At 29.9% G+C, this 20,590-nt stretch overlaps 1 protein-coding gene across 3 annotated transcripts; it reads right to left on the bottom strand.

Moving 5' to 3' along the window:
• Positions 1-5,068: 5,068 nt before the first annotated feature.
• Positions 5,069-17,737, bottom strand: LOC111622526. 3 transcript variants are annotated; one of them, XM_023364930.1, is made up of 3 exons: positions 17,501-17,737; positions 12,637-12,821; positions 5,069-5,864 (listed from the first exon to the last, which is right to left on the bottom strand). In XM_023364930.1, exons 1-3 carry the CDS (start codon positions 17,602-17,604, stop codon positions 5,854-5,856), a joined length of 300 nt encoding a protein of 99 aa, XP_023220698.1. In that variant the 5' UTR covers positions 17,605-17,737; the 3' UTR covers positions 5,069-5,853. The 3 variants fall into 3 exon arrangements, with proteins under 3 accessions (XP_023220698.1, XP_023220697.1, XP_023220699.1); XM_023364929.1 differs by lacking the exon at positions 5,069-5,864 and adding an exon at positions 9,218-9,269; XM_023364931.1 differs by lacking the exons at positions 5,069-5,864; positions 17,501-17,737 and adding exons at positions 9,218-9,269; positions 15,390-15,693.
• Between the last annotated feature and the right edge of the window lie 2,853 nt (positions 17,738-20,590).

Genomic DNA, 20,590 nt, shown 5'->3' with positions numbered 1-20,590 from the left:
ACCTAGTCCACAAGGACATTTCGTTCTTTGCAATGGCGTCCGGCAAGGCTATGTCCCTCGCTGGGGTGTTTCCCGCAAGATTCCATCTTCGTTCTTTGCTGATGTATCCTCCGAAAGTTCTAGACCTTCGTTGAGAGGAACTTCGAAAATTCCGATCTGCATTCACTGGACATCGTTTCCTGTGTACGAGAACTGTCTTAGAATACAACATCCGGTCAGCGAATGGAAACCACCTTCGTCGCCGGACTTGCCTCTTCTTCTTCTGAAGACGAAATCTACAGGGACTTCAACCCTTCGTGAAAAGTCTAATAAACGGTAGTGAGGAATTTTAATTTTGAGAACTATGAAAAACTATCGTTTTAGAAAAAATGACGACTGAAATTGATAATAATAAGAACAATAAGAAGTGGGAAAGAAATTCAGGTTATGCGAGGAAAAGACTCAGAAATAAGAGGGTAATGATTCTGAAATACTTGAAAAAATGATACAAGAAAAAGATTTGATTTATTCTCCCTTCTCTATCATTAGCAGGTTAAACCTGTTGAAAATAGAGATCAAAGATTTCATTTCTATAAATTCTGTATTATTGAAAACGGATCGTTCTGTAACATGGATTCAGTTACAGTACCAGGTATCACAAACAAATTACCTATGATCCTCCAAGTAGAATTATTCAATAAAAGACAAGGATAGAATTTTCTCTTCTTCTGGAACCAAAGAAAAAAGGTAATTTATCTAGTAGATGATGAAAACAGTTATTGTTTTCATTTCACTAAGTTCTCAGCAACAAAGAAAAATAAAATGGATACTGATTTATTGTGTACTTCAGAAGAAAAATTGAATTTATTGTTTTGCTTATCATCTGTTATCAACTTCAAGTGTTTTAACATTTTCATATCAGTTGCAATAATTGGAAGAACCCTAGTAGTTATTCAAAGTATGATCAGAATTTTTCTTTTGGTTGGAATTTGAAAGTAGGCTGAAATGCCAGAAGATTCTGATTCTGAGATTCCATCTTGCAAAGACTGCTAATCTGATATTGAAGAAGTATCTAGTTTATCATTCAATATCTAGCTACACTTAGTTTGGTATCAGGGGAAATAAAGAAACTTTAAGAGAAAAACTGGTAACTTTTTAAACCTAATCAAGTTTACAATAAAGCTTAATCATTTTCTATGAAATCATTTATAGTGAATTGTACATCTTTGCAATCATTAACTAGGAAAAAAAATATTCAAAATGAACTGATAGAAATGGTCAAATACATAAACTTAAAATAAAATAAAATGAAGCATGCAAATTATTACTCAATAATTTCTTGACTGTACTGAAGACATAAGTGATATCAAACAAAATATCAATTGTATTACATCATGTTGATGAGAAATTTAATATATTTCATTGACTTTAAATTAGAACTACAACTGAAGAATTAACTGTGCACTCTCAAAAAATGACAACTCTAGAATTAGATAAAAAATGTGGGCAAAATCAAGATAATAGTGAAAATATGACTATAATAAGATGGCTTGAAACAAAAATATCATCTACTAACTCATTGGCTATTTTTATTTATTGTGTATTGCACAAATGGAATCTATTGCTTGGTAACAATTACACATCACATCTTGTATAAAAAATTATTTTTTGGTGTTTTCCAAAGATTAAATTATGATAATTTGCTGCATATAACCCATGAGTTACCTGTATTTCAAAATTAATTTAATAACAGGTACAAGTTATGTACTTGTTATAGCAATTTTTGAAGGTTATATGTAGGAAATTAAAATACTGTACTTTTTTCTAGTTCACCCTGCAGATGAGGTATGTTATTGAAGTCTTTTTCTGAAACATAATTTGCAGAATATGTTTAAGCTCTTCATTAACAGTTCCTAGAAGTTCCTTCAAGATCTTAGAATTTAGTAACAAGCTGAAATTTTAAACTTTGAAACAAGTAAAATGACAAAAACCGTATTTGGACAAGACTATGTCTTGGAGACACAATCACTGATACTCAAGGCAGGTCTCGTTCTCATTCTCCTATCTTCTTTGATATTGCGTTCAAACTTCACAGGCTATGACCAAGAGATCGTCCACGATACATCTTCGATGAAATTAACCTATCTAATTTCAAAATTTCTCTCCGTTGCGTGCCGTGCAGGCCCTGGTTGAATTTTTGTCAATGCGTAACGAAAAGTTCCCGTTTTTGAAAAAATAATTGTGGCTATTATATCGCCTTAAATTTTTTTTTTTATTTTGCACAAACAATATACAGTTTAACCCGATTATAACATCATCGAATGTAATGACAATCCTAATATAACATCAAATTTTTATCATTCCTACAATTTTACTATACTAGATAATATTAAAAAACCTACTTGTAATGACATAAAACCTTGTTTTAATGACATATTTGAAGCACTCCCAAATTTACAAAATTAGATTACAAATTTTATTTAACATAGAAGAAACTGCATTCACTTCTTAGAATGACTGTGCATGGTACTCTCCCCTACCAGACTTCGGTGTGGTGAGGTGGCTGTTTTGCCTGTTTGTAGAAGAGGGTCGCCATTTTGTATTTTATTTTGACTCGATTCTCGGTCCCCTGACTACCTACGAGTCTGGATTTTTTATGCGCAAATGATTTGGGTACCTAATACTCTCTGCCAAATATCAACTCTCGACATGTATTCCTTCATACCTCTATGCTGGTAAGAACATCGGGCAGTACGATTTTATAAACAAGACATAGTCTTGTCAATAAATATAACGGTATAAGAAACCCAATGTGAATTTTGTTTTTTCATTATTGATGTAGAATGATATTTCAGAAAAAATACTTGTTAAGTTATGCTAAAGCTTTATATGGAGTTTGGTACTTCTCTAAACATTTAATAATTTCTATTGTAGTCAGCTGAATTGGAAGTAGCTTGACTGAACTAATGAAATAGTTGATGAGATTGAAATTCCAAAATTTAAATAACTATGACTATGTCTATGTAAAAAAATATACATTGATTAAATAAAGATCACTATTCTAAGTACTGGGGTTAAATCTATACTACACTATCTGGAACCACACTACACATCTGTATACCACAAACCCTCAGCCACCCTCACATACATACCAGCTAATTCTTGTGACCCCCATTCCCGTACAATACAGCTGCCTTTAGAGCTCTAGTAGAAAGGGCGTTCTCACACTCATCCACCAAGCAGGCCCTGGCAACTGAATTAGCCTGCATCTGGAGGATAGCAACCATGCACAGGTTCCTGAACGTCACTTAGTAGAACGATACCAACGCCTGAAACACACCCCGACCGCAAATAATGATGCTGACCTCCAGCAAGACGATTCGGCATGAGCCCTTATAACATTCAACCCATACCTTAAGACAGTACATAAGAAGATAGCCAGAGAATATGGGATATGGTTAGCATACAGAAGATGTTCCACGATTTTCTGTATCCCTCCCAATCGCACCAGACTCCCCAGAGTCTATTCTATCCCAATCAGGGACAACAGACAGAATGAAGACTTATTATACATCAGTTTGACTAAATGTTCCTTGAATACCCATCTGCGTGAACACCAGGCAGATATCTGACATGGAAGGCTCACCACAGCCCTGGCCACGTATGCATCGGATCCAGAGGTCGAGGCATGATTCAAAAAAGCTACCGTTATAGTCGATACACCCCACCAGGAGTATCTAAAGGCTGTTATACACATTACGGAAATCCTTTGAGGATTAACCATGATTTTTTTTTCTATCTATCCACCTTTAAATAAAAATAATTTTTTATACGTTGGGAAATATTTTAATAAGTTTTGTAAATTACTATGTTCGATCCAGCCAGTTATATCCGATTTTTTTTCGTCTGTTAAGTACATCCTTTGAGGATTTCCGTAACGTGTATAACAGCCTTAAGATGGTTAGAGGCCACGGCTATCTACAACGCCGGCTGGGTAACCACAAGCATTAACTGGAAGGAGGAGCTGACTATCTCTGGCCTGGCAATTACTGTTGGATGCCAACCCGCAACTTTCCCCTCCACCGCACGACCGTGCATGTCAGAAAGGACCCAGTTTGTCGAAATGACACTTGATCCCAACAAATAAAATACACTCCTTCCAGGGAATTCCAGTTGACCTGAAGAAGAGCATAGAGATTGTTCAAAAATGTTCAACAGCAATATACAATATATATGTGTCACCCATCAGTTACAGGTTCCAGATAGTGTAGTGTATACATTGATTATGAATGTTCTGATGAAACCTGTCCTAATACATCTAAACTTAAAAGCTGATCATTTTAAAACTAAATATTTTTACATCATTATTGACACAATTTATGCAAGTACTAGAATTTGATTTGCAAGAACTTAAAAAACTATTATATCAATTTTGATTCCCTTCACAACTCACATCTAAGAAAAAAATCCATAATAGAATAAAGTAGTATTATGAAAAACTGAAAAAAGTTGCAAAATAAGACATCATCTTACTAACATAATGCATAATAACTATTTCAAGACTTGAAATATAGACAAAATGTCAGACAATGCTGAGAAACTACAGTTGAGAAAAAGAGTTGAAAATATGAGCTAAAATTGTTTCTGAAGATAGATATTTATGAATCTTCAAAAATATTGTTGAAAATTATTTAACTGAATTTTTTCCAATGTATATAAAACATTAAGCAGAATTACTCCAAAGATACTTTTAATATGTCTTCAGCAAAAAGTACTTTGTAAATTAAAGCTGTTAAAAAAGACATTTATTTTCAGCGAGGAAAAATCTATCATTATTTGCTATATTGGATTACACATAACAGATGAATTCAGGAAAACTTTGAAAAGCAGAAAATTTTTGAATTGTCTTAATTTTTATATTATGTATTCTTTTTAGTACTGTACTTACTGATAATTATAATAGTATTTAATTTTTTCATTATCCTTTCATCAAATGTATTTCACTTAAAATTTCTTTCTTAACTTAAGCATTGAAAAAGATGGAGCTTGAAAGAATATAAGCCATAAAAACACAATTAAAACGGGCAATTTTATTATTAAAATATTAATTTACATAAAAGATGAAAATAATTAAAAACTTACCTTTTTAAAAAAAAGTTAGAAAAAATTTAGTTCAATTATATGTTGCTCTTAATTGAACAAAATTTTGTAATGGCTAGCAGAAATTGTTTTCTAAGATAACATATGAGTTTCAGCTAAAAGTATAGTAGTAATCATAAATATTTCTAAAGTTGATGGTTTCAAAATTGACTTATGTATATACTCTACTCCTACAAGCTCCAGAACTTATATTGTGTTTCATTATAGGTTACAAATGCCAAAAGTTTGGATTAAATTTGTGAAAGCTTTTGACAACTCCATGAATAAGTTATCAATGCCTGTATGGCAGATCCTTATGGTAAAGATCCATGTGCCATGTCAACAGTACCATAGGTAAGTTACATTTGTTATTTATTCTGATAAATGTTATTCAAATTAAATATTTTATAGTTTTTCAAAAAATATTAGTTTTATATCAATGCATTAAAAAAATTAAAAAATATTATGAAATGAAATATATTTTATAACAAAATCAGTACCATTAGGTTAGATACAAACTAAAACTGCCAAATCCAATTTCAACAGCCATAACTGTCAGCTTGTGCCATCCAGTAACATTGGCAAAAAAAAGATAAAATAATTCATACTTCTGTCTTCTGCCAGACTGTCAATTTGTACAGCCAATAAGAAAATTTGTTATTTCCAAGAATATGTTCCAGTCATACTCAAGTTAACAATACAGTAGGACCATGTGTATATGTGTCACATGCAGTTTCAGGTTTTTTCTATTGGTGACAAAAATAATTTCTTAATTGCACACTAAATACATGCCATCAGTGAATTTTTAATAAAGATTATATACTCAGAAAACTCAAAATAATAAAATAACTGAAATTTAACTAGGGACACCATACAACTTTGTCATGTCATGATAGACATGACAAAGTTGCATGGAACATTGTATTTTTGTAATTAAAAATTTTTTAAAATTAATATTAGTACATATAAATTGTTTCACTCCATCTAACCCAAGAGCTGACATATGTTTGAATATGTATGTAAGGTTGTGGATGTACATTAATAGAGAGGTTGAGGCGCACGTTTTAAACGTGTACGTGTGACGTTCGGCGCCGCTTTCCCGTAAGCCTAAAAGTTTGACAATGGTGTTTGGATAGTCGGTGGAATCACGCTCGACATTCCAAACACCATCGTCAAACTTTTAGGCTTACGGGAAAGCGGCGCCGAACGTCACACGTACACGTTTAAAACGTGCGCCTCAACCTCTCTAATNTAAGGTTGTGGATGTACAGTACATTAATGTGTCTGTGAGTGAGTAAGAGAGTGAGTGTGCATGTGATCAGAAGACAGTTGCTTGCCACAAGAAAAACAATTATTACATTTGTTCAGTGTTAATTGCTTTGTTGCTTTTTGGTGCATACACTGCTTTTTTGTTTTTGCCCTCTAAATTCCAATAGGCATGTTCAATCACTCAAGAAGTATAAACAGTTGTTGTTTTTATCCCATTGTATCTGTAAAACAACCCCTACTTTTTGTTACATTTTTGGATTCCTCATTGTAATATAAAATATTTTATTATTTTTTTTTTATTAGAATTTTTTTTCAGCCTTATTTTATTTGTAATTTTCAAATACTGTAATAATAAATGTCTTGTAAAATATTTCAGAAGATAACAAAACAATTATAAAAGACAATTATATGCTGTTAATGATGAAAAATAAATTACAGAATGATTTGAATTATTTCATTATTATATAGTCAGGACTGGAGAGTCAGTGTCAGCAAAAAAATTTGCTAACTCCAACTCCTTAACTGACTATATTTCATACTTATTTTTAACTTCCTGGTTATAATATACTGTATGTAAGGGAAAGTATGTTAATCAGTCAAATTTAAACTCCCTCTCCAGTTTTGTGTGTTTGTATCTATTTTCCTATTATATCTTAGGATTGGATAAACATAAAATTTTGATCTGGACAGTATTTAAATGTATAGGGCATGTAAATTTTTGTAATTTTTTTGTGTTTTGGATAAAGTAAACTACCATAGCTGTAATCATCTAATTATCATTAGACCAGCAGTACATTGTTAAGTAATAAATTAGTCTAATGAAGTATAGTATATCTCAGTGATGAAATGGTGGATAATATATATAATATTCTAAGGAGTTAGTGTTGGGGTTGGCAAGCTGAAAATATCAACTCCAAACTTGGAGTCAGCAAAAAAAAAAAAAAAAAAAAAAAAAAANCTATGTAACGGTTTTATTGAAGGGGGCGACGATTTGTTAGAAATTGAGAAACACTGGTGTAGGTATTCAAAAAGACTTAAAATTAGTGTCATATTTGAATGACCCCATATTGTTTTTTATGTTAGTGAGTGGCAGCTAGTAGAAAAATAAAATAAAATGAAGAAGAATCATTGAGTACTATAAAAATTGTATTATTATTGTAAATTATCAATGAACATTCTTTAACTTGGTTAGATTAAATAAAGGTTTAAGTATTGCTATTGCTTGTTATCATGATTACTAAAATAAATTCTAAAATCATGTACCCTCAATATTTTAGTTCAGGATGTCTAAAATTATGTAAAATGAACAACTTTTTATTCACTTAAAATTTAAATTTTTAAAATATTTTTTTGCAAAGATAAACAGCATGAACAAATTATTTTGTTAACATTACAAGTGTTACAAAAAATAAAATAAAACAGCAAAATCTAAATTTTAAATTAATTTTATTTGATATTTAGGTTTAATCTGATGAAAAGTATACAATTAACATATTTTCATGCATATATTTTATTTAAAAGGCAATTTTAAAGGAGGTGCAGGTTATGCACTGGAGCTGTTTATACACTAATTTTAAATTGCAATCATAAACTTAATCTTTTGGAGCAATGGCTATTCCCAAAAATTCAGAGATATAAAATGGGTGTGTTATGAGTTTAATTTTTGTTCTAGAAATTTTCTGCAGGGTATATAAATATGTCATTGAGGCTTAAATGCATGCAAATATGGTATTTATGTTATGTATTGGGTTGAGTCATAAATAAGTTTGGTTTTCTAAACTGAAATTTATTTGACAATAAAACGTACAACAATAGACTTTAATCTAATACATATTCACAGTCAGTATTGATGACTTCTTGCCATCTTTTTGGGCAACCTGCCAATTCCCCTTGCATAAAATTCTGGTAGTTTTGAATCAAAACTCCTGAACCTGGTCATCATTTTAGAAGTGTTGCCTTGTAAAGCATTCTGCATTGCCTGGAAAAGATGAAAATCTGTTGGTGCCAAGTCCAGTGATATTGTGGATGAGGCAAAACAGACCAGCCACATTCCAAAATTTTTTCTTTTATAATCTTTGCTGTGTGCAACCTTGCATTGTCATGCAATAAGGTGATTTTTTTCTGTTAACAAGTGCAAGACTCTTTTCTTGAAGTTTTAGCTGAAGCTGTTCTAACTGTTGAACATATACATTTATAGTAACAGTTTCATTGCATGGCAACAACTCAAACTGGATAATTCCTTGATAATTCCATCATACACAACAAAATTTTTCTTCCATGCATAGTGGGTTTGGAGTGCAGTTGAGGCTAATTATCTTTGTCAACCCATTGTCTTTTTTCAATCAGCACTGTAACTAGCCTTTTATGTGCCCGGTGCGAGCTTCTGTAATTACACCCCAAAACTTGGTCCAAGTCATTTCTGTGCCCCCCAGGGTCTAGTTACTGCTCTAGTTACGGCAATGTTTTCAATGATATTTTCATGTGTGATTCACTTTTCATTGTCTGTAACAATTTTAGCCAAAAAAGATTCCCCTTTATGCCAAGAAAAGAAGGTAGCAGCTATTGACGTTTTGTTGGCCTTATTCTGTTCACTGAGGTTATGCAGAACCCAAACTTCCAGCTTGCTCACTTTCCCTAGTTTTTGGAGGTGGCAATTTATGGTTGACTGGAATATGTGCAGCTTCTCTGCTAACTCCCTTGTTATTTGTCATGGAATCTGTTCAATCAGGACCTTTAAAATGTCATCATCAAAGTCTGAGAATCATCCTGGTCATTATCTTTTAAAGACAAATCATCAGAACAGAATTTTGTAAACCACTTTTGAATTGCTCTGCCTGAAATTACTCCACTGCCTTAGGCAATACAAATCTTTTTTGCTGTTTCTGTAACATTATCATGTGAGAGTTTAAATCTAGTAATATGGCATATGTGTAATTTCAAATATTTCATTTTAAATGAATTCAAAACAATATTTTATTACATTATTGACACTTTAGTGTTAAAATTTACATTTAGTAACTATTTGCTAATATCCACTAATAAAACTTAGTTGAAAGAACACATCATCTGGCAAGAACTTGACAGTCATTTACATCTATCCATGAACTTGTTTATGACTCAATCCAATATATTATACTGTCATAAAAATTAATTTTATGGTATTAACTGCAATACATTTTGGGTCATGCAATAATAATTATGCAGTTAAATACTATTATTTTCTTTGCTTTACTTTAAGCTCGGAATCAGATGATGTAAAAAGATGCCAACCTTATTAATTATTTCTATAAGGCCTTCCATTCTTTTGATGAATATTCAAAAATATTTGTTACTGTGAAATTACGAATTTGAAATCCAAAATATAATTCTTTATATAAGTAAAAAACATTTCCTATTCTTGAATTTCTTTCCAAATATTACATTTCCTTCCAAAACTATCTTTTAATTTTAGAAAATTCATTTATAATTATACAATAATCATTAAAAAGCTAAATTACTTCCTACCTATATTCTTATAATTATTTCTGAATTAACACACAAAATCACAGACATTTCAAAATATATTTTGGAAAGATTATATTGATAATTTGTGTTTTATTGTGATATCCATAACTGAGAGGGGAAAAAACTGATAAACCAAAATGAAAATATAAAAATTTATATTGTTTCTAATAAAAATGAAAAAAGCTATCATTGTATATCAAGTATGAAAAAAATAATTTTTATAAGAACAATGCAGAATATCAACTAATGTATGCAAAATAAACATTAGATATTTTTTTAAACAACATTTTCAAGACATTTTGTTTTGAATAAAATAACCAAATGAATATCAAAGTATATAAATGAACAATTACAGTTCCAAAACAATTAAAGAATTTTCAGTTTTAAAACTTATTTTGTATTTCAACTTTTATATTTATTTTCATTTTTTCACATGATGTACATTGATTATAAATGATACATCCTGGAAAAACTTGAAACAAAATGTTTAATAAAACATTATTCTGTTTAAACATATATGATGACTATTTCATCAATTGTTTTACTTATAGTTTTACTTATGTTGTAAATTCTTTTGGGATCAATAAGTTTATAAGATAAATAAGTGCAATAGACCAGAAAATAAACAGTTTGATTTTTATATATGCTGTTGACTGTATATTTATATTTAATAGTAAAAACTTTAAAGATAGACTTTAATAGAAAAAGTAATAATTAAAATAACATTATTACTAACAATAGTTATTTACACAGTAACTAATGTTTCATTTAACAATTATATTAGCAAATAATCTATCTTTTTGTCTGAAAGTTGTATTTTCCAACATTATTTACTTTTACATTTTAAGTTTGTTCAGCTGTTATGAAGAAGGAGGGAAAAATAGTTTAATATTAAAAATATAACAAGTAACTATGAATGTTCTAAAATTAAAAAATAGTAATCAGTGATACCAATTTAAAAAGATTTTATATTTTTAATCAAGAAAAATTTGTTTCCTTAAACACATACACTTCTCTGCTATTTTTGGAGATGTAGATGAAAAAACTGAGAACTTTATATATATATCTAAAAATAATCAATTTTTTTATAAATCATAATGAATTTAATTGAATCAAATCCATCTAATAAACAGAGCAATAATTACAAATACATTGTACTAACCTTGTATAGCTTTGCAGTTACTACTTAAAATGTAACACAAACATTTTTGACCCACTTCTAGGGTCTTTCTCAGGTATAGAAATTCCTTCCTCACCATAGAACACCTCAGGAAGACCCTAGAAGTGGGTCGAAAATGTTTGTGTTACATTTTAAGTGGTAACTGGAAAGCTACAGAAGGTTAGTGTGACGTATTTGTAATTTAATTGAAATTAAATTTGTGGAAAAATTTATTTTTAATGCAACTGATCAACACATGTACTGTATCTAAATTTTCATTATAAATAACAACTAATAATATTAACTCAGACAAGATTCAAAGTAAAATGTTTTAAAACATTTTAGTTTGTTTTACTTTGAAAAATGTTTTAAAACAAATGTTTTAAAACATTTTTCAAAGTAAAATGTTGAATCTGTTTTTATAATACATTTCCATATTTAAAAATATGGAAATGTATTATTACAAACAAATTACAATGAAAAATAAATATTGATAAAATAACTGAAATACTTAATAAAATTATAAAAATAATTTGATATTATGTTAGTAATCATAAGCATGGCTATTATATTAAAACAAAAAGCAGGATCTCAGTTTTATAAACTGATAAATTACTACAAAATTTAAATCAACAATAATTTTTGTAATAAAATAATTTTAATAATAGAACAGTCCACAAAAATTCCAATGTAGTATGTGAATTCAGATAGGGATGGGAAATTGTCTTAATAAACTTTTCCTTGATAACATAGTACTCAGACAAATGATCTTGTAATCTGATTATATAGCTCAGATGTTATTTGTCAGATTCCCATTTTAAAGTTTAATTTCCTTTCTAACATGAAGCATGACAAAATATCTCTTTTCTCTTCTCTAACAGATAAAATCATTAATTCAATTTTATATAAATTTTTGTTAATAAATTTACTGATATTAATGCAATTTTAAGACTTTTATTGATGAAATTTAGTTTATATTTTATAGAATACATTATAAATTCAGAATTTATTAAGAAACCAGGAATTATTAAAAAGTGAACAAGTATAAGTCAATATCAGTTATATAAACCATATATTTATTGCAGCTTTAGTTATATAAAAACTTTCATTTAATCAATAGCCACTTATGTAATTCTTACAATTTTAAAAATTTAAACAGTAATTATTTTTTCACTTCTATTATTATTTACTATAGTAGTACTATTAGTCACTAATAGTATTATAGAGTTGTTAAATCACACTATACACGTGCAATACTTTATTTTTGGTATTGTTGGATCCAAACACCAACAACATTAGCACCGTTCTTTCTCTATGATGTACTTATACTTATCGATTTTTCATGATAAGAAATTAGATATTTAGGCCATTAATTAATTTTAAAAAACCTCGTATTTTGTTTTTAAATAATGATTTTCCTAAATTAGAATTAAAATTTACTGATCAGGAGAAAAAATACATTTAACTCCCTATCTTATTTTTTCCGAGAACATTTGCCAATGTGGGAAAAATTAGGTAAACTATCTGTCAACATACAATTTCCTTTTTAACATTTAAAGGAAAAATATTCTAAATAAGATACTTACTGACTGCGATGCAGAATAAATCGAGCACACAGTGAACGAGGAATTTGTTGTCGTTGGAGAGTCGCGGCATCCTCCTACACTGAAAGTGCTGATCTACGACTCCTCGCCTTTTGCCGCGAACACACGATTCGCGTGTGCTTTCTACGGAAGTGACGTCAAAATTGTTGGCATTTATTGCGCTAATTCTAAAAAAAAAAAAAAAAAGTGCAATAGCGTTTTCAAATTTCTAGTTAATTTAATAAATTATAAATTATGTATTTTACATAATTATTATTAAAAATATACTATAAGCTACATATATTTGATTAGTAATTTATAAATAATAAAGAAAACAAGTTGCAGCTATTTAATTTTAGTTGTGTGAAACTAATGTTAATTTTTTACCTTAAGAAATTGCTTCAACAGTTTTATATTTTTTTCTGTTATTTCATTGTATTTTAATTATGCTACAGTAGCTGATGCAGTTGCAGTAGTTGCTCTAATTGCTTGAATGCCAAAAAAAATCCGCTGCATTAGAGAGGGATCAATAACTAAATTCTAGGAACGAAATGCATTAATTGCTTATGATTTATATTTAATTAAATAAAGTTTATCTAAAGCTAATTTCGAAAAATATTGGAGAAATAGATACTAAATAGTAACCTAGATGATCAGAGATTAAGTGCGACATGTAAAATGGCCTTTAAACATTCAATGATAAAGAAGTTCATTGATAAAACGCCCTTCCTATAAATTAGATTAGTTTTATCCGAAAATGTATGGAATAATCTATTGATTAATGAAATATTTTAATTTTTAACTGTGTTATACAATAAAATAATTCACCCTTAAATTTAAAAATACTTATGTTTAATTTTTTAATATATGTGTATAATAGTTGTTACGAAAATATTTCGTAGGTTGGCGAAAATCAGCTCAAATTACTTAAAAAATAATAAATTCTTGCCAGTAAATGATGATTAACTGCAGAAAATTTATACACTATATTTTAAAAATATAGTTAGTATGTATTACATAAGAATGAACGAAATTCATATGTAATATTTGTGCATATGCCTATATGTATATTTATTCATATAATATATTTGCATGTTGTGTAATTAATAAGTCATTTTTTCATAAAAATGATAAAATAACTTATGTATACTGTACTTTTAATTATAGAAAATTACTATTATATATAGAATTTAAACACTTACAAAAAACAAGAACTAATTACTTGTAAGTCATACTAATTATTTTAAAATCAACATTGGATATAACAATCAGAACATACAAAATATCTTGCTGAGCATAATAATAAGCTACTAAGGCATAGTTGTGAAATCTCTATATACCGTTACATGTATTATATAAATTTACACACTATGTTATTAATAAATTTAACAGTGAGTCTATTTGTAAATAAATTAATGAATTAAATGTATGTGAAGTGGGCATAAAAATTTCAAAAATACATACAGTAAATAAAATGGTCATAAATTATTTATTTTGTTAACAACACATTTTAAATTCTAAGTGTAATAAATTATATTTTATATGATTTAGTTAAGTCAAATAGAATCTATTTAATTTAAAGAGTCTTTAATTCCTTTAAGATAATATATTGTGAGAATGGATTAAAGAATCTTTATCATTGAACTAGATTTAATTAATATTTTAATGATTAAGATTTTACTTTTTAAAAGTATTTTTGAATTGTGTAAAATAATAATAATAAATCACATGTTTAATTAACAGATTGTAGTAACAAATACATTTAAATAACTTTTTTTTTGGTCATAAAGTATCATTTCAAATATTTACGTTTGGGTTATGAGAAATTCGATTTATTAGCTAACAGATTTTAATACATTTCATTTCGTTTTTTAATATTCTCATTACTTGGTGATTCAGAGATAGGAAATTAAATGAATTTTTTTCCTCATTAAGCTATGTTAATTATTTTTAAACAATTATTATTCATAGCAAATAATAATGTGTAAGAAATTTTTAATGAAAATATTTATTTATATTTTTATATAGGCCTATAAGCTTAACAATAACTATAGTAATTATAATTATAATTATAGTAACTTTATAATTTTAATTAAGTACAAATTTAGTACATGGATAGATCCTTTTAAACTTACTTAAAACGTAGGTGTTAGAAATGTTATTGAGTAAACTTCTATTAATAATAATGATGAAAACACAAAGTTTAAAACAACGAAATGTATTAACTGAAATAAATTTTTTGATATAAAGAATTTTATTAAAATAGGTTAGAAAATTTTATTGCTTACTAACTTCATTTCTTTTAAATTAAATTATGCTATTAATTTTAATTTACTTTAGTAGAAATGAAGCTGGTATACAGTAAGACTGGCTAAATTATTTAATACTGTTAATTTATATTTATATAGAAATTATATTGTTCATAACCAAACAACATAAATTTCTTTTAGGTTTTCATTATTTATAAAATAATATTACCAAATCTACCAACATATAGCCTATAAATAATTTAATTCAATATAAACATGTTTCTTAAGTAATAAGTCAATCAATGACTTTTAAATTTACAGTTAAGAATGGAAGAGAGAAAATATACAAAGCTAACACTTCCATAACTTAAATCCTTTACACTTTTTTAAAAATATAATTGTTCACGCTTGGCGTCATGTCTTATTTCATAACAATAAAATTTCTCAATTCATTTAGATTGACCTTTCTCAGTATCTTTAAAATATATTTCAAAAAGTATATATTACCCATTTTTATGATGAATTATCATCTTAAGTGTGAGAAGAATTTTCTTGGTTGGAAAAATAATTTACTAACGATAATTATTCCTTGTAACAGAATAGATCCTGCTTTTATGACGTAATTAAACTGGTTCCTGGAAATCCGTCGTAAAGCGAGCCGTTCTATTTCTCATAAACTCAATGTCATAAATTGAGGTTATATCTCTGGAATATGAGATATAAAATACCACACAGGGATAACTGATACAACAATACAGTATTTAAATACGACATTTAAGACAATCACAAGAGAAAATTTATCCCAGTTTTTAAGTGATGATAAAATATATATAAAGATTTTTGATACAGTTTAAATTAATATCAGTGACATTTCAATTTAGTTTTGTAAAAATTAAATGAAAGAGAATTACTAATTTCAATTTAAATTGAAAGGATGGATTAATAAACATTTGTATGCATGACTCTAAAGCAATATTTAATTGTATCAAATGATTTCATAATGATAAAACATATTTTTAAAAATATTTTTCTATATACAGTATGTAAATTATTCAACTGAATTTTCTCTTCAATTCTAAGTACCAGATAATTTGTTAAATTAATGCTTTAAAATCCAAATAATCAGAGGAGAGAGAGATTTATTTTTTCCGCAAATTGTAATGAAATAACAAGATGGATTTAGTGTAGGCAATCATAATTCATAGTTCAGCAAAAATTTATAATTTCCAGTAATTATAATATTTATGTCAATGTACTGTTAGTTTGACATTTACAGTCTGTGTTATACTTACAAATAACATAAGTAAAAAATGAGTTTTAATTAAGAAAAAAATTTTTGGAGAATTTACTAGTGGAGAATTGTTAAATAGTATAGTTTCCTTTTACTTTGGGGTGCCAGGTCCCCTTGGCTCCCCTCTTGGCATGTCACTGCTATATCACACGCAATAAGTTACTGCTGCACGGAACAATGAGCATACTCTATCAAATAAAGCTTATTGCGCCACGGTGCAATAAGCTCTATTTGATATAGTAAGCTTCTATTTGGAATTTATTTCGATAGCTTTTATACTTATCGAAATAAATATCTAACAGGCACAGATTAAACAAATTAAGCTTAACAAAGTCTTACAAGTTAAGGAAACATAATTTAGAAAGCACATTAGAAGTGTGTTGAAGTTATTTTAATTAAATCCATGTATAAATAATGAATGAATTTAAGTAACACTAATTTTATGACATGCAATAGATTCAAATCAACTGTCCAGGACATCAAAAATAGTACGATCGCTAACAATCAATGACAAACTTTTATAAACAAAACAATTCTTTTCTTAAAGGTCTTCGAGCTTATGGTACTTAATAGAAGTTAATTATACAGTCAGATAAATTTAGGGCCTCTAGATACGAAAAAACTGTAATAAATACAACTTTAACTAGAACTTCATATTGACAATATACAAAATTGCCAAAAAATTACAAGTTAAAGTAAACATTATCATAATACAAGCATTAAACAACAGTATAAACATCGAATCAGCTTTACTAATTTAGTACGTGGAGAGTGAATTGTACGTATTATGCTTAATATTGTATTGTGGATTGTGTATAAAAGAACAATCTTAAGTGAAATAAACAGAAAAGAAAAAAAATATGGCAGACTGCACAGAGCAGTGCCCCAACTGGAGAGTAAATGGAAGCGTCAGAAACCAATGCTAGCTACTCCCCCCATTTTAGGTAGTAACTACAGGAGAAAGCGCCGAATATACCCAGCCCGTTTCCGACCGAAGTCGGAGAACGAGAATTTTGAAGGACGGATCAGCTCTCGACCGTGCGACAGGCGGCAACGGGAGAGCCTAGAAGTATATGAAAGCCTTGTGTTGGGGTAGACACTAACTGAGCAGATCCGCCTCGCTAGCGATCAATGTTCAGACGTGTCCGTGACACACGCTTCCAGACTAAAATACTCCGCTCGTTATATATATACTAACCAGTCGGTTGCAGTTAGGCCGACTAGTGTCGGTCCCGTTAAACTACAACTATCTCGTTCATTAAGACACAATAAAGGCATTTTTTTCTGAAAATAAACGTAACGCGTTAAATTATGACAAAAAACCTACCTAATATTTTCTGTTGTTTCGTCCTTTTCGTGAATTTGTCCTCTGTCTGCTAAATGTGACCCGTCAAATAAATCGGTAACGTTATTGAATAACACGTGATACATACGTATTATCGTAATCTTTGGTGTGGAGAAAAGATTGAGTTTTTAATTTCGATGGTAAATTGTTAAATAGTATAGCGAAATTAGAGGAAATTTCATACTTTTCGTCGGAAAAATAGAAATTACTACTGATGCTTTGTAATGTTTGGCCGGTAGATGACGTTATTTTATATCGTTTAATATTTAAAATACAGTATTAATAAATTTCGTTAATTTTGTATTTATTTTACTTTTTAAATATCAAGAGTGATGAATAAAAAAATAATATAATAAGAGAAGTTTATAATTTTTATTGAATGATTAAGTGTAACGTTTTAGTTCTATATATTTTATATGTTTCGTAGTATAAGTAATATTGGTTAATAAAGGTATAAAAGAAAAAATAAAATTTTAATTTATGTTTAAGATTAATAAAATAACTTATTTGAAGATAGTTTTGTAGCGTTCGGAAAGAGAACGCTACTTATCGATATTATTCAAATTAACGTTGCCATCTATTCAAGTAATCATAGAGATACAAATATAAATTACAAATACTGTAATTATAAAGAATAAAATAATTTATCATTTACAGATTAAATTTTAAAAATAATATTTTTGGCTTTTTTTCAGGGCTGTGGAGTCGCGTAAAAATCTACCGACTCCAACTCCGACTCCGACTCCGACTTTTTCTTACCAATCCGACTCCGACTCCACAGCCCTGCCAGGGCTGTAGAGTCGCGTAAAAATCTACCGACTCCAACTCCGACTCCGACTCCGACTTTTCCTTACCATCCGACTCCAGCTAAAACACCAAAACTCCACGACTCCGACTCCGACTCCGACTCCACAGCCCTGCTTTTTTTTTTTAACTCTGTTAAATTCAACGAACTAGAATGTACTACATAAAGTGCTGTAGCGACTCCACGTTTAAAGCCGTGGTCACACCTTGCGATTTTCAACCGCGCAGACAACGCAACAGCGACAGCTGTTCTCGTTAACTACTATACGTTACTACTGTACTCGTACTATGGTTCTTGTCGAATGAATAAACAACCCAGGAAAAGTTTATGGTTTCTTGGTACCGTAAACTTAATTCCAACAGTAACACAGAAGTTTAATAACATTAATAAGCGATGATTGACAATTTTACCAGATTAGTTTTTTTCTAACCTGGTATTGTTTAATTAAACGTGTTGACGGCCGGATGGCCGAGCGGTCAAGGAGGTGGCCTTCCGCTCTGGAAGACCAGGGATCGAATCCGGGCGGGTCAAAGAATCCCCACGAATTTTTCGGGGGTGGTCTGTTCGGATACTCCCCTCACCACCCGGTCGCCTCATTATGTGCCTGGCCGAACCCATAATGGGTCTGCTTTAAGAGGCCCTCTTAATGCCTACAGGGCGGAAAGAGTAAAAAAAATTAAATCTGTTAAGCCTATTTTCGGCTTTTTACAACCCGCCCTCTTCGTCATTCCTATTTTCAGCGTCTTTATTTGACGCTGAAAATATGGTCAAAATTCGTCCTCCGAAAGAGTTTTGACCGATTCTTTTAGTTTTAAAATATTTCGTACGAAATTAATTCTTTCAGAATATTGAAGACACGACAACGTTTTCTTAAGGTTGGTAGAAATAAATATAATAAATGACCTATTTGAAGGGTTTGAAGATTGTAAAAATGCCCGTTAAGTAGAGATGTCCACTATTCGGCGCAAAACTATATTTTTTTACGCCAAACTAAAAAAAAGAGTAGCCAAATTTGGCGCAAAATAGCCAAATCTGAAGGAATATTAAATAAAGCTGGAGTTGGGACTCAAAGGATTATAGACCCAAATGCGGAGAAAGGAGAGAAAGGACAAAAATAAAGAAGTGAGGAAGGTTGGAAAATTAAGGGTCAATATTTCCATAACAAAAGGTCTATTTAACCTTTATCACTACTTTTTATCTTTTGGCCTTTCCAGGACTGTGGAGTCGGAGTCCGAGTCGAAGTCGGAGTCTTAAAATAATCCGCCGACTCCGACTCCCTTTTTACTTCCCAACTTGTTATGTATAAAAAAAGGGAAAAGTATTGGAATCGTGCCAAATTTGACCTTCCAAGCTTTTTTTGCAAATCTACACGTTTGGAGACCTCCCGACACCCTGAAAAAAAGTCAATTAAAGTGGAAAAATTCGCTCACGCGTGTGTATTGGCATCTAATTTGTTTAATTTCTTTATTTTCTGTTCTGGGATATTAAACCATATCTCAGAATGGGTAAAGTTTAAGAAACGAAATGTGGCACTGTAGCTTGCATATAAAGGGGCATTAACACTATTAAATTTTGGTTCTTAATTAAAGGTCGACAGGGAGAAGACATAAAAGTGGTCATGTGTCATCTCTCTTAATGAATATTTCACTCGTTATTAGCATTCGAAATTTAAAAAAATAAAATAAAACTCGTCTCTACTCTCAAAGTAAGCTTTTTTTGCCATTTTATAATAGTATAGTAAAACCCGTTAATTATGATGTTCTTGCCTAAGATGTTAGAATGTGTAAGATTAGCAGTGGGCCACTGGGCTCATCCCAAATGACCACTTACTCTGCACCAGGTTGGTAAAACCCGTTCTCAGCTTGTCGGATGGCTAGGAGGGCAATAATTTGAGTGGGGAGTGCGTCGGTAAGTCAGCAGGTGTCCTTCAGAGACAGGAGACAGGTTTAAAAACAAAACAAGCATTTATTTATATAACTAAGCTAGGATACATAGGTTAAATGCGATTAAATAAGTTCACTGTACAAAAGGGACGCTCTAATAGCTTTACCTGCTAGTCTGAGAGAGAGTTCACAAAGCTCTAAAAAGTACAAATACCTCTCTGCGGATATGTCTAATATGCGTTCGTTGAATATGTTCGTTAATGGCGATGGAAGTTCAAATGGCTGTGGTTGGTCGTATGTCCTTTCGGTCCGGAGTATGGAGACAAATATGGCACATCTACCAAGTATAACTTCCGAGGGATCGCCCGGAGCTTTCGGGGACTC

This window comes from Centruroides sculpturatus, unplaced genomic scaffold, assembly GCF_000671375.1.
Source record: "Centruroides sculpturatus isolate CEXI.00-Female unplaced genomic scaffold, Cexi_2.0 scaffold291, whole genome shotgun sequence".
NCBI classification, from domain to species: domain Eukaryota; kingdom Metazoa; phylum Arthropoda; class Arachnida; order Scorpiones; family Buthidae; genus Centruroides; species Centruroides sculpturatus.
Note: the sequence above shows the minus strand (reverse complement) of the source record. Positions and strands in the feature narration are given on the sequence as shown.